This window comes from Prionailurus bengalensis, chromosome B3 (assembly GCF_016509475.1).
Source record: "Prionailurus bengalensis isolate Pbe53 chromosome B3, Fcat_Pben_1.1_paternal_pri, whole genome shotgun sequence".
Lineage (NCBI taxonomy): Eukaryota > Metazoa > Chordata > Mammalia > Carnivora > Felidae > Prionailurus > Prionailurus bengalensis.
Genome location: NC_057355.1, coordinates 41,170,173 through 41,184,526, shown reverse-complemented (window position 1 = coordinate 41,184,526; position 14,354 = coordinate 41,170,173). Strand labels below are relative to the sequence as shown.

General features: G+C 49.7%; 1 protein-coding gene across 3 annotated transcripts in view; it reads right to left on the bottom strand.

The window, feature by feature from the left end:
• Positions 1–12,220, bottom strand: part of DAPK2 (death associated protein kinase 2) — a 118,358-nt gene extending 106,138 nt beyond the window's left edge. For 2 of the 3 annotated variants that reach the window (XM_043555204.1, XM_043555202.1), the window contains exons 1-2: positions 11,801–11,929; positions 5,643–5,740 (exon numbers count right to left, since the gene is read on the bottom strand). In XM_043555204.1, the coding sequence (XP_043411139.1) occupies positions 5,643–5,734 (92 nt within the window). In that variant the 5' untranslated portion in view covers positions 5,735–5,740; positions 11,801–11,929. Of the gene's footprint in view, positions 1–5,642; positions 5,741–11,800; positions 11,930–12,109 lie in introns of those variants that run through there. The other variant, XM_043555203.1, reaches the window with a different exon arrangement.
• Positions 12,221–14,354: the final 2,134 nt, after the last annotated feature.

Here is a 14,354-nt window from a genome sequence, read left to right as displayed (position 1 = left end):
AAATTATCATCAAAGTCTAGCTGTGGGCACGAGACAAGGAAGGAGGGTAGAGGGAGTTGACCTTTTACTTGAACTCTTCAGAACTTTATGACATTTGCCATGCATAACTTCTATAATAAAAAAAAAGAAGTTTCTAATTTAAAAAGAAATACCAAAAGCCTCTTTGCTTCAAAGTTCACCTTGGAAACCCTTCCCCAAAGACTGCAACAGGTAAATCCAAACACTTATTATTGTTGTTTCCTATAGTGCTTTGTGGCTAGACTGGGCTATAGAAACCAGCCTGAGTAAATCTGAGCTCTACACATTCCTGTAGGTTTTGTTTCTCCCCCAAAAGAGGCTGCCCTGGCTAAGCTACATGTGTGATCTGAACCACTGAGAACCCCATCGGGTGACTCAGGTCTGGCAGGCAGCCCTGTCAATATGGATGTCGCAGCAAATTCCTCAGCTCTGTTTAGGAAGGGTGAGGTCCAGAACAGTGGCTCCTTCCCTGGCCCAAGGCTCCTGTCCCTACAAAAGTGGATTCTGAAGGTTACATGCCTGGCAGGGTACCTTTCAGCCTTTCATACATGAGCCTCCTGTAAGTAGTAGCAAGGCTTATGGCTGTTGTCTTCACCAGGGAAGAGGGGGGTGGGGTGAGGGCATGTGTGGGGTAATGGTGAGGTAGGCTCCTTGACAGAGCTGGGGCTATGGATGAAAATTGAATGTACATATCGATAAACATTTGTTTGTTTGTTTGTTTGTTTGTTTGGAGAGAGAGCACAAGCAGGGACAGAGAAAGAGTGAGACAAAGAATTTAAAGCAGGCTCCAGGCTCCATGCTCTTGGTGTAGAGCCCGACATGGGGCTTGAGCTCACAAACTATGAGATCATGACCTGAGCCAAAGTCGGACACTGAACCAACTGAGCCACCCAGGCACCCCTGTATGTTTGTTTAAATTAGCACAGTGCAGTTTAAAAGCTTCTGGGGTGCCTAGGTGGCTCAGTTGGTTAGGCATCCGACTCTTGATTTTGGCTAAGGTCATGATCTCATAGTGGTGAGATTAAGCCCCTCGACAGGGGCATGGAGGCTGCTTGAGATTCTCTCTCCCTTTGTCCCTCCTGCCTTGTGTTAAATACATAAATAAATTAATTAAAAATATTTTTAAAAATAAAATAATATAAAAGCTTCTTTAAGTTCCACCTTCCATATTGCTTACTCTAGGACCTTGGACAAATCAGCTCACCTCCTCGGTGAGCTCGGCCTCACTTTCCTTATCTATAAAATGGAGATTTGGACTAACTTCTTGTTGAAATCCAGTTCAGCATAACATTTTATGATTTTATGTCAATGTAATAATCTAAGTAAAGGAAAGTAATATAAGCACAAGAAAGAAGAAAGCACTGATCATTACATGCTGCTTTCACTAAAATACCTTGTACTCTTGGGCATACTCCCCAGGGGGAGGGAGTATCTATCAGTGCCCTCCCCCTGGGGAACATCACTCCTTCCCCAATGCTCAACCTCCTGACTCGGACACTGTTGCTCTACTCTCAAGGTCAAACAGAAAAGACCACCCTACTATATATTCTCCTCCACTCCCTGAGAAGCATTCAAATGAGAGCAAAAATGAGTGTGTACGTTGTGAGTCCTTATGGTGTGGTAGCCAGAGCCCCAGACTAAGAGTAGGCAGACCACCGGTCCCCATCCTGGTCTATGACTAGTTCCCCGAGTGACCTCGGACAAGTCACTTCCCCTCTCTGGACCTAGCCTTGTCTAAAAAGGAGGAATTGGATGGGTTTTTTCTTTATAAGTCCTGCTCTAATATTCCCCTGCTCTACCCTACCCTGGCTACCAAGGCTGGGAGAAGCCAGAATCTGTAGGTTGCAGCATTTCTCCAGCCACTCTCAGAAGCAGCAGACAATCTCCAGCATCCCCAGCAGGCTGGTACCAAAATGGCACAGCTAAGCATCTGCACTCAGCATGAAATCAGTTAAGAATCACATGGTCAAGCAGCTGAGGACCCTCCAGCCAGGGCACACTGTCCCAATCCAAAGGTGGATTTAGCAGCTCTACTCCCAGATGCTCTCTTACTTGTAGGATAAGGACATAAAGACATCCAAATGAATCAAAAACATGAGCTTTAGGGACCAGACTAGGCCAAGGAACAGAGTGAAAGATTCCTTGTTTGTTAATGCACGGTTTTAGTTAAGATATAACAGGCCTACAGAAAAAAATGCACATAAAGAGGTATGGCTTTTCATAAAGGATGTATCTGTGAAGTAAGTGCCCAGATCAAGAAACAGAACAATACCCACCCCATGGGACCTCCCTCATGCCGCCTTCCAGGCACTAGTTCTTTTGGAATAACCACTATTCTGACTTCCAGCACCATTGATTCATTTTGCCCATTTTGAGCTTTACCCAAATGGAATTATACAGTACAGACTCATTTGCACCTGGCTTTCTTTACCCAACATTAGGTGTGTGAGCTTCATCTATCAGTACGGGTAAAAATGAAAAATGGTGTTGCTGTTTTCATTTTTGCACAGGAAGGACTGAATGAGGAGCTAAAACAGTAAGACATCCCTGAGTTTACCCTAGGGTGCTCACTGACAGCAGAGGAAGCAGGTTTACACGCACCTCTCCCCAAAATAAGCATGACCCAACAACTCTGTTCTTCCTGCAGAGTCCCACACCTCCCTCTTGGGGGTGCTCCAGAGGTGGGAGGCAGGGCCTTGGTGTCCCAAATATACTTCAAAGGCCAGAAGCTCTTGTTCATCGAGCACTTACCCTGTGCCTGGTTCCATGAGGGTACCATAGACTTGGCATTTCACTTGATTCCCACGACCATGAACTAGGTACTGTTATTATTTCTATCTTATGGGTAAGAAAATAGAGGCCCCAGAGAGGTTGAGTAAGCTGTCCTAAGGTTGCACAGCTAGGAACGGGACCCAAATCTCAATATGTGCCAAACCTTTCCACCACTCTGTGTTGACACAAAGCTCACTGGCCACGTGTCTAATACCTATGTCTCTAACCTCATCTAGCACTGCTCACCTACAGCTCAAGTTTCAGCAGCTCTGGGCCTGTGTCCATGTTGTTGCCTTTGCCTGCACCTTTAGCCCTCAGTTCTCAAATGGACAGTCACTTCCTCAGAGCAGCATTCCCTGACCACTTGGTCTCAACTCTGTCCCCTATTCTGTCTCAGTGCATCCTGTTCTCTCCTTGCACAGCCCTTAACACATGCCATAATGAATTATGCTCTTGGTTCCCCTGTTCACTGGTTTATAGCCTTTGTCCACCAGTGGATCATAAGCTGCAAAGCGACAGGAATGCATCTGCTGGTTTGCCACTACCTTGGACAGTGCCTGGCACAAGGAACCTCAGAACTTATCAGAAGCATGATAAGTAAAGAAAAGGAGGGGAGGAGAGAAAAAGAGGACTGTCCCTTCTGAATCTCAGCACTCATCTCCTGGCAGCTCTAGTTCCAGCCTGTTTATGGCCCCTGGCAAGATCTTCCCCTCTCTGAGTCTCAGTTTCCTCAGTTTTCAGATGAAGAGCCTGGAAGAAAGGATCTCTATAAGCCTTCTAGCTCATCTGGCCTCTAGACCACAAATCCTAGGATTTCAAGCCATTCCAAAGGCCTCAGGCCTTTTCAGCCTCTTACCTACCCTGTGTCCAGTCAACACTTTTGAAATGAGGGGGAGTCATCCAAGGTTCCCAGGCTGTGAGGTACAGCCCCTCCACCCTGCTATACGTGAAGGACCAGAGAAGAGGCCTCTTCCAGTTCTTAATAAAAAATGTTTTAATGTTTATTTATTTTTGAGAGAGAGAGAGAGACAGAGCGTGAGTGGGGGAGGGGCAGAGAGAGAGGGAGACACAGAATCTGAAGCAGACTCCAGGCTCCAAGCTGTCAGCACAGAGCCCAATACGGGGCTCGAACCCATGAACTGTGAGATCATGACCTGAGCCAAAGTCAGGACGCCTAACCGACTGAGCCACCCAGGTGCCCCAGGCCTCCTCCAGTTCTAATAGCCCTGATGTACAAACTGGGGAGAGACGGGACTAAGAAGGAAGAATAGATGAATTCCCCCAGGAAACTGTTTCTACTTTTTTCCTCAGAGCCCCCGCCCCAACAAGGTCCCATCCAACTCTGGCCTTGGCATGTGCACGGCTGCCCCTATGGCCAGGCTGAACGTCCAGGACTGAAACTGTCCATGTCTTGCTCATATCTGTACCCAGAGCACTTGGCACAGATCCCCCCATAGGATGTGGCCAAGGTGAGGCTACCGAATCAAATGCCACGGGCAAGGCCTGCCAGGGTCTACTGCTGAGCTTGCCACTTTCTCCCTTGTATCACCAAGGTCAAGAGAAGCACCTGGCTTCCCATTCAGAGGCAGACTCCAACTGACCACCCTCCAGCCTCCGGCCCTCTGTCTTCTTCCCACCCCTTCACCCCTGGATTGCCAGTGGCAGCCAGCTCAGGCAGAAGGCTGAGGACTCATTCCCCTCCAGGGTCTCTGCAGTCTTTGCTCCCCCACCCAGCCAGCTAGTCAGTCAGGACAAGCACTCCCTGGACTTGAAGTAACTGCACCTTCCTTTTGGAGTAAGGCTCCTCTGGCTTTGAAACTCTTTCAATTTTGTCTTTAAACATAAAAGAAAGTAAGAGAATTAGGCCTGACCCAAGAGCTCTATAAAGGGGAAAGGCCTCCTGTGTTGCATCGTGGATACAGCAAAGGCCCTAAACCCCCAAGTTTTTACTCTGCTGGGTGTGTGAAGGGGTGAGGCTTGGCGTACCGGTAAGCATATGTGAGTGTGTAAGTGCCATGCTCATTGGAAAGGGAATGACAGGTGTGCGGGTGCAAACTAGACTGGCCAGACCTTGGCCACGTCACTCGCTGGCTGACCAATTTCAGGCAACTTGCTTAAACTCTTTGGGCCAGTTTCCTCACTTGCAAAATGAGAATGAAATGAATTCCCATCTCTTGCATTGCAGTGAGAATCCAACCCTAGGGCTGGTGATCTGTAATCACTAAAAAACTGTTTAAATATTAGCAGATTCTGGAAATGGAAGGCAAGAAGAGAGCTTGGGAAATCTTCATTCCTTTCTGAAGAGTAACTACTTTCAGATATCAGGACTTATCCCTGGCTGCATTCTAGATTTAGCAAACCTAAAAATGCACCCAATAACTCAGATCCTAGGAACCTTCGTGACGAGGCTCGCGTACCCTGTTACTCAACGTGAATCCATTTTCAGGAGGATTACTTCACCTCCCATTCAGGCACTGAGCTTATGAAACAAAATCCTGAGAGCCATGGAGAATCCTAAGTGGGACTCAGAGAAGAAAACCAACAGACGAGGTCTCAGTCCAGAACCTGGGAATGGCTTTGTGAGAAAAGTAACAAATGAAACGAGAATCATTTAGCTCACCATAACTGTCAGCCAGGCTATACTGAAAACCTAGAGCTCAAGAATTCTAGTCCCTTATGCCAGCAAGTATTTATTTCCACAGAGATGACTGTTTGCAGAGCTGCACATGAAGGTGAATGCCTCAGGATTGTTTTTAAAGTTTCCCACGAGTCCTGTGACAAGCCTGTGCCTACAAGATCAAGTGACAAGTGTACCAGGAGAGGCACCCCCTCCACCTCTCCCAGCATCTTACCTCCCCAGCTCCTCTCCGATGTCATAAAAGTCCTCCACCTTCTGCTGCTTGAATGTCTCCATGTTTGGGCTCTTCATTGAGGCCTGGAGCATACAGCCCTGAAATGGGAGGAAACGGGAGGTCAGGACAGCCATGAACACTGGTGGAAGCCTCAGAACCTGGGCCTAAAAGTAATCAGCTTGCAAGGAGCTAATAATTTAACAATAATCCACAGCACTGGTTCCTTAAGAATTGCCCTGCTCACGCAAGCCTTTTCTCACCAATGACTGACGATATACGGTTCTTTTTTTTTTTTAATATTTATTTATTTTTGAGAGAGAGAGCACAAGTGAGGGAGGGGCAAGAGGGAGAAGCAGGCTCCAGGCTCTGAGCTGTTGGCACAGAGTCTGACATAGGGCTCCAGCTCATGAACCATGAGATCGTGACCTGAGCCGAAGTCGGACGCTTAATGGACTGAGCCACCCAGGTGCCCCTATACGGTTCTTATTTGATGTATACCAATTCAAATTTGTTAAGGAGATAGAAAAAGAGCCCTCCTCACTTCTTCAGGTCTTCTCTGAACAAGTTCAGAGAAACAACACCATGGCCAGCTTCGGCAATTTGTACTCATGAAATCCAGGTCTACTGAGAAAAGAAGCAACCATACGACAGGAGAGCGAGCCCTCATCTTTGAGTCAGAAGTTCTGGATTCAAGTCCCAATTGCCTGGGTAAGTCATGTAAACTGTCAGAGACTCAGTTTCCTCATCTGTGAGATGGGTTAATACTATTTAATGCAAATCATGAAATTATTTTGTAAACTATAAAATGCTGTAAAAGGTAAGGGATTATCATCACCTCAGTTCCCTCAGGGGCTGTGCCACCCAACTGCGAGTCTGAACTGATTTATAAACTCTCTCACTCATCACCCCAAGGGAAAGATGGACGGGAGTGGTGTGACAAATCACAATAGGCACCAGGAGTCAGGAGCTAGAGGTTCTAGTTCCAATTCTTCCCACAACTAGCTCTGTGACCTCATCTCTTGTCAGAGGAGCCTCAGATTCCTCATGTATAAAATGGAGCCAACTGCCCGCCCAGATCACCTCAGTAAGAGCCAGAAGACAACTCAGAGCCATGGGGAGTGTTCACCACTACACCAGAAGAGACTGTATGCATCCTACCCTGGGATCCCCCTGCCCCAAGAAGCCCCACCCATTCTTGGAGTTCCATATGCCATCCTGGACAGCACCCCAAGGGCAGGGCCCAGGACACAGCCTGCAAATGACAAAGATAAACCCAGCTGCCTGTGGATGTGTCTTTCGAGAGTCATTAGCAAAGGCCTCTCAGAGCTCATTTTGGCTAGAGTTGGCAGCTTTTCTTCTGCCTGCCAATCAGATATCAACCACGCCCAGGGCCCCATGAGCCCCAAAAGACTGTTTTCACCAAGCTGGGTGGAGGCACCATTACATAAGGGTGAGTCTCATCAGTGCCAAATGGCTGGAGCTGTTCCAACTCTCGGAAAATGTATACATTTCACCCTCTTTCCTCCAATGCTGCCCCCTGCAAACCACAGCTCTATTACTGAGATGCAGCCTGCCTCCCTCCCTTCCATGGAGCACACATCCCTGAAGACCCCCAGGCAGAGCTGGCCTGGCTCCCCAGCCTGACTCTCCTGGTCACCTGCCGACCTCCTGCCCTGTCAGTGCACATGGTCCATCGGGCATCCTCCTCCCTCTTCGGTCTTCACCTTGTGCTTGGCCTGAGCCCAGCAAGCATGGAATACAAAAAAGGGCAGGCTCCCAGGGGCCCCAGTTGTAGACTAGCCTGGGTGTGTATTAGCTGTGTAACCCACACAGGTTGGCACCATCTTTGGGCCTCAGTCCCCTCATCTGTAAAAGGGGCTGATAACATCCATATCACCTACTTCACACAGTCCTGAGGGGTGGGGTTACTCAGTTCACACAACTAAAGAAAAGCAGAAAACTCCAAGAAGTTCTGTTGACAGATACACTGAGAGCAGCCCCTGGAACAGCTAAGATCCTCCATTTGGTGATAGGTCAGCTCCATTTGCTATCAGGAGCTAAGAGGGGTTCGAAGCAATCCCAGCTCCCCAACAAAATCATGAGCCCCTGCCTTGGGCTCTAGGGGCAGCCAGGGGCTCGGGGGCAAGGAGCCCCCTAAGGACAAACTAGGACCACCAGTTTGGCTCCAACTAACCTTTTTGGCCTTATCTCCCTCCCCCCACATACCTATAGTATAGCTAAAGTAGACCTTTCCCATTCCCCCAAAACTTCCACCCTTGCCATGCCTCAGCGCAACCTGGCCCCTTTCCATGGAAGGCCCACCTGGAGAGCCTCCCTAGGAAAACAGCTCTCTTCCCACAAGACCTAGCTCAAATGCTACCAACTCTGAGGCTCCATGACCCTTTTACTCATCAAAACAAATTAAAACCCCCTTCTCCCTTTCAGTTCCCAGAGAGGTCTCATTATACATTTTAGGGTTAGAGCTATCGTGTTTTGGCTCATAACTGTCTATGTCTAACCCAGAAGGAGAATTCATAGATTCCATAGTCACACCCGGGTTTGAACCCCAGCTCTACAACCTCTGCACACATTGAGCACAGGACAACTTTTCTAAGCTTCAAATTACTTACATGGAAAATGAATCTGGACAATGCCTACTGTTGGTGACTATGTGGAGAAATCAGAACTCTCCAACACTGCCAGGAGAAGCACACTCTGGGACAACCACTTTGGAAATCTGTTGGGCAGTTTCTATGGACATCCGTAAGGGAAATGCATGTAGATGCCTTCCAAAATGGCCCATGTCAGAATGTTCATGGCAGCATTATTAGTAATAACTAAAAATTGGAAACAACCAAATGGCCATCAATAGAATAGATACGTAAATAGAGTTATACTCATGCAATAGAATTATTACACAACAATGAGAATAAATAAACTACGGCTACCTGCAACAACATAGATGAAACTCACAAGCCTAATAATGTTGAATGAAAGAAGCCAGACAGAAAAGATTACATACTGTGTGATTCCACTTAGGCAAAACTCACCTGTGGTGCTAAAAGTCAGAATAGTGGTTACCCCTGGGTGGGAGGTGATGTCTAGGACTCAAGGGGGGTTTCAGGGTACAGGCAATGCTGTTTCTTGATCTGGGCAGTGGTTACATGGCTATGTGGTATGTACACTTACTTTGTATACAATCAAAATTTTACATAATAAAATATGAGACTAATATCTACTTTCGGACAAAATGAGATATCATATGTAAAATGTTTTAAGTAGTGTCTAGATGGTTCCAACAAATGTGAATTCCTTCCCTCCTGCCTACTGTCTTGGAGCCCCATGAGGGCAGTGGTGGTGACATTCTCACCTCTGTCCCCTTGTAGCAGCTGGTAGACATCAGGTGCTCCATAAATGTTGGTTGATTTAAATGTAGTGGCCCAGGCTCCATTCTCAAAGCCACTGCTCAGATGCTTCAAGTTAAAATAACCAATAACAACTTAAAGCCTCTTCCTGATATCTCTCCCCAAGATGAATTTGTGTTTTATCAATTTTCTCAATGTAGGAACATGAACTAAAGGGGAGAAACTCTGAGGTGGAATTATAATCACCAGTTAGGACCCAGAAAAGGCCCCAGGGTGGGGCGCCTGGGTGGCGCAGTCGGTTAAGCGTCCGACTTCAGCCAGGTCATGATCTCGCGGTCTGTGAGTTCGAGCCCCGCGTCAGGCTCTGGGCTGATGGCTCAGAGCCTGGAGCCTGCTTCCAATTCTGTGTCTCCCTCTCTCTCTGCCCCTCCCCCGTTCATACTCTGTCTCTCTCTGTCCCAAAAATAAATAAACGTTGAAAAAAAAAAATTTAAAAAAAAAAAAAAAAAGGCCCCAGGGCACAGGAAACTTTCGGGCCCTGAAAAGATGAAAGCACACGGCAGAGGGGAGGGACACAGCTACAGCTTTTGGTCAGAGGCACAGGCCATCAGCTCTAGACATTTCAAGGATGAAGCCCATCTTAATGCCCACATTTCTCTTAATGGAATCGCTAGAATTCATACTCCTGCCCCCAACCCTAATAATAAGCAACACTTCTGAGGGTTAACATAGATTTCCTAGAACCTCACAAAAAGGGACCTCAAAGATCATTTAGGGGATTTTTAAACTCTGCCTCAGGAGCCACCGGCATGAGGAAGGGGAGGCACAGCAGTTCTACTTTATATTGTAAGTTAGGGCTCTGTGTAAGAATTCATGACGGTCGGGGGTGGGGGGGTGGGGTGGTTGAAGACCACTGGTGTCTGGCCTAACCCACTTGTTTTACAAAAGAAGGAAACTAAGGACCAGACAGGGGAAGGGACTTATTGAGTCACACAGCTAGTCCACTCCAGCTGTTCTGCCCTGGGCGTCGATGACAGCACCCTCAACCCTGCTCATGCTGCTGAACATTCAGAGACCATCACACCACCTCACCCAATATACTGCAAGGGAGCAGGCATGATGGTCCTCTTCTACCTCTCCCCACACTAGGAATCATCACCCAGGCTCTGAGGAGGTCATCCACAGAAGGAAAGGCGACCCTAGGGGCGCCTGGGTGGCTCAGTCGGTTGAGGTCTCGGCTCAGGTCATGATCTCACAGTTCGTGAGTTCGAGCTCTGCATCGGGCTCTGTGCTGACGGCTCAGAGCCTGGAGCCTGCTTCCGATTCTGTGTCTCATTCTCTCTCTGCCCCTCCCCTGCTCATGCTCTGTCTCTCTCTGTCTCAAAAATAAATAAAACATTTTTTAAAAATCTGAAAAATAAAGGAAAGGGACTCCAGCATCACAGACCCCCTCCAGGCATTCAAGGCTTTGACGAACTTCAACCCCTGATAAAGAAACTTGGGCTCAGACATCAGCCATTTGCCTAAATTGACAAGAGAAAACCCCATTTTTTCTAGTGAAGGTCCAGTCCATGTGCAGCCTGCTTGTTCACTCTCATATCTAATAAGGAGGCAAACCTGAGGGAGGTGGTCAGGACAGTTCAGGTCTCATTCCTGCCAGCTGGAAACTTGCTCCAGACCAGCACCCACCCACCCTCATCCACACCCCTGCACCCTCTGCCCAAGCCTCTCCCAAAGCAGCTGAATTATCAGTGGGGCCACTTTAGGTGTTAAAAACACATCTTAGGAGATGGGTGGTTTGGGGAAGAACAGGACCCTGAAAGTATTTGTGAAGAGGCCAAGGTGCCAGCTCCCCTTAGTCACCAGGACTCTCCCAGAAATACCTTACATGGATGCAGCTGGGAATCAGAGTCAGAAACCATAGCAGCAGCCCCCAGCTGCCCTCGGCTGGATTCTCGAGAACAAGGTGTCAGGGGCTGTGTTCTCTCCACATGCCCCCAGGGACCTTCTTCCCACCTGCTTCTGAGGCAACCAGCTATAACTTCCTCTCTTCCAGGGTGTACCCCTAAGGCACCACTACCTTCATGGCCTCAGTGTTCACCTCTTTCCTCCTTCCCAAAGTGAGAATACTAATTTCCGCATGGCAAAGTCACAGTGAGGGCTAGCCAGACCCACACATGCCATGAGGCATCCACAATGCCTGGTCCAGAATCAGGGTCAACAACTGACAATGCCTTCCTTCCTTTGCCCTTCTACCCCAGACCCACTGACTACCCCCATGCCCACCGTAGCTCTGGCCTCGGTCTGGGCCCCTGACGATGGGGACCACAGCTTCATTCTGCCACAAGCAAGCTGACTATGTACGGAGCAGCCTTCTTGAAACGAGTCCTTGTGCAAATGGGGAGAGGAGGTGTGCGAGGTGGCCGTTGCTGAGAAGACTGGCCCCTCTCCTCCCGCGAATCTATAGTGCTCTCTCCATTAAGGCGCCCTACGTTGATGAAAGTCTGTCTCTATCTCTCGCCTGGGTGCCAGGCCTCTGCCCGCTGCCCCCACCCGGTCCCTCGGGTCAAAGTGCCAGGCTTCGGAGCGCGGCCCTCTGGGGCGCAGCGGGCAGGTCCAGGGCCGGCCACAGCGCCCAAGGGCAAGGCCGGCCATACCCGGGGGGGTGGCGTCAGGGAACGGGGCGGCGGGCTTGGGGAACCCGAGACAGATCCCGGGACCAATCTGTCCCCGCCAGCCTCAGCCCCGCGCGCCCCGTCCCGCCCGTCGAGCCCGCACACGGGCGCTACTCACGGCGGGAGGCTGCGCTGGGCGGGCACGGCGAGCACGGCAGGCGCGACCGGGTGCGCGGCGCTCGTCTCTGCTCTCCGGCCGCCCGCCCGCGGAGCCGCTGAGGAGCCGAGGGGGCGGAGCGGCCTGCCCGGTCCCAGGCGCCGGCTGGAGGCGCTCCCGGCCGCCCCGGGACGGGGCTCGGGGCGCCCCCTGCTGGGAGCCCCCTCCGGACAGCCCCGAGGTGAGGGCCGACAGCCTTCCACCAGGTCCGGCGACGCTTCCAGGAGTCAAGGGCGAGAGTCAGGGGCAAGACCCTCCAGGCGTCCTTACCGGCTCTGAGGTTCACAAGCTGTGTGGCCTTGGGCAAGTCAACGAACCTCTCCAAGCTTTATCTGGAAAATGATTTAAATGAGCTGCTGATAATGTGACGTAGCCTGGCACAATCGCTCAGACAATGTTATTTCCTTGTCCCTCCACCCCTAACCTCCACACCCCCCCCCGCGCCCCCAACACGCACACTGTGAGAGAGGAAGTCCCACTAGGGAATAGGCCGTTTCCTCCCTCCCAGCCGGAAGGCTCCCTGATATATTCTTCTGAGAACCTCACCACCCACGTTTCATAGCTGGGTAGGGGCTGAGATGGAGAGGGACACTCCCCTCCCTCCTCACCACCAAGCCCCAGCTTGGAAGCAGCCTAACCTCCTTCGCCCTCCGTACCCCCAGCCTCTGCAAGGTTGGTAAGTGAAGCCCCGCATCACCATCAAGCCTTCCTTAATAAAGGACTTGGCAGTGGATTCCTCCTCTCGTCCTTCTGCCAAGAATCCCAGGAGGGGAAAAGAAGAGTGAGAATGGAGAGGGTGATGGGAAGAAGGAAGCGGAAACAGAATCACAGCCAAGACAGAACTTCAAGACAAGAGACTGTTTAGCAAAAGGAAATGGAGGCCCCTTCCCAGAGTTTCCCTCCCTAAGTCACCCACAGGGCTCCTCAAGACAGTCCTAGAGGAAAAGGTGTTAGATTCAGAGCTCTGCCCTTTGGTTCAAAGCCCCGCTCTGCCATTCCCCATGTATAGTCTTAGGCATGGCACTCGAGCTTTTCCTTCATCAGTTAAGTGGGGCAAACAACCCTTCTTAGAGTGTCTAATGGAGCTTACATGGGGCTAAAACAAAAGCATGTGCAAGTTGCATCTAGAGGACCTCCACCAGTGTGGGCAACCTCTCCCCTACATACTGGGGGTACTGACAAGTACAGATGAGCCCCGCCCCCCAGCTGACCAGTGCCTGAGACAGCCCGGAAAAAGACCGCAGAACTTCCTTGTTTATAAACTTTCACATCCCAGGACAGTGCAGGCCCTGAGTCTCCTGTCCCAAGAACACCATGCTACCTGGAGTAATACCCAAGACCAGAGGTGGCTTCCAATGTCAGTGACAGAGAAGGACGCCCACTGAGCTTTCATCAGCATAGGGCGACCCTTCATCCTCACAGACCCTCAAAACGCACACACACACACACACACACACACACACACCGCCCATTTCCAGTCATCTACTGCTATGTAACAAACCACCTCAGCCTTGGTGGCTTGAAACAGCAATCTTGTCAGGCTCACAAATTCTGAGGGTCAGGAATTCAGACATTGCACTATTTGGCTTATCTCTGCTCCACAGTGTCTGGGGCTTCAACTGGGAAGACTTGAGTAGTTGGGAATGACTTGAATGGCTGGGAGATGGAATATTCTGGAGGCTTCTTCATTCACATCATAGCCTGGGCTATGATGCATCCAAGCTGGACTCGGCCAACACTGCCAGAACACCTACATGTAGCCTCTCCATCACTTCCCCTGTGAGCCTCATGCTTAACACCTAATGTGCAACAACAGCATTCCCCTTGCATGAAGTAATTCTTAGATTTGATACTTGGCAAATTAGTCAAAGAACAGTGCAGCTGGAAGGGTCATTATCAATCACCCCAACCAGCCTGTCATTTTTCAGATGAGGAAACTGAGGCTCAGAAAAGAAAAAGTGACTCGCCCAAGGTCACACAGCTGGTAAGAGGCAGAGCCAGGATTAGAACCAGGCCTCTGCCAGATTCTGTTTGGTGTGCTTTCCACTGTACTTGTCAAATGCAAGTGCCTAAGGAGATACCATCTGGAAATGCATTTTTTGCTTAAGATTGAGTGAGCTTATCAGACCCTCATCTGACAGCAGCGACAGGACATTGAGCACTGAACATAGGACCAAAGTGGCAGTGGGCAGAGAAGGAAAGGTCCCAAGGGTGGGAGCAACAGTGCACATATTCCATAATGAAACCAGAGGAAGGGCCAGGTAAGAATCAAGCAATTCCACTCCAGCTCCTGCATGGTTCCAACGGCTGAGAAAATAGTACAAATGCCTCACTCTGGCAATTAAACTCCAGCCTACATTTTCCAGGCCTACACATACATCCTCTTCCGTCCTGTGGATGCACATCCAGCTCTTTGCCAGGTTGGATTATTGGCTGTTCCTACATCCATGTTTTTGTTTAAGCCACTCCACTCACCCACCCCCATCCCATCCTACAAAATCATACCCCTCCTTCA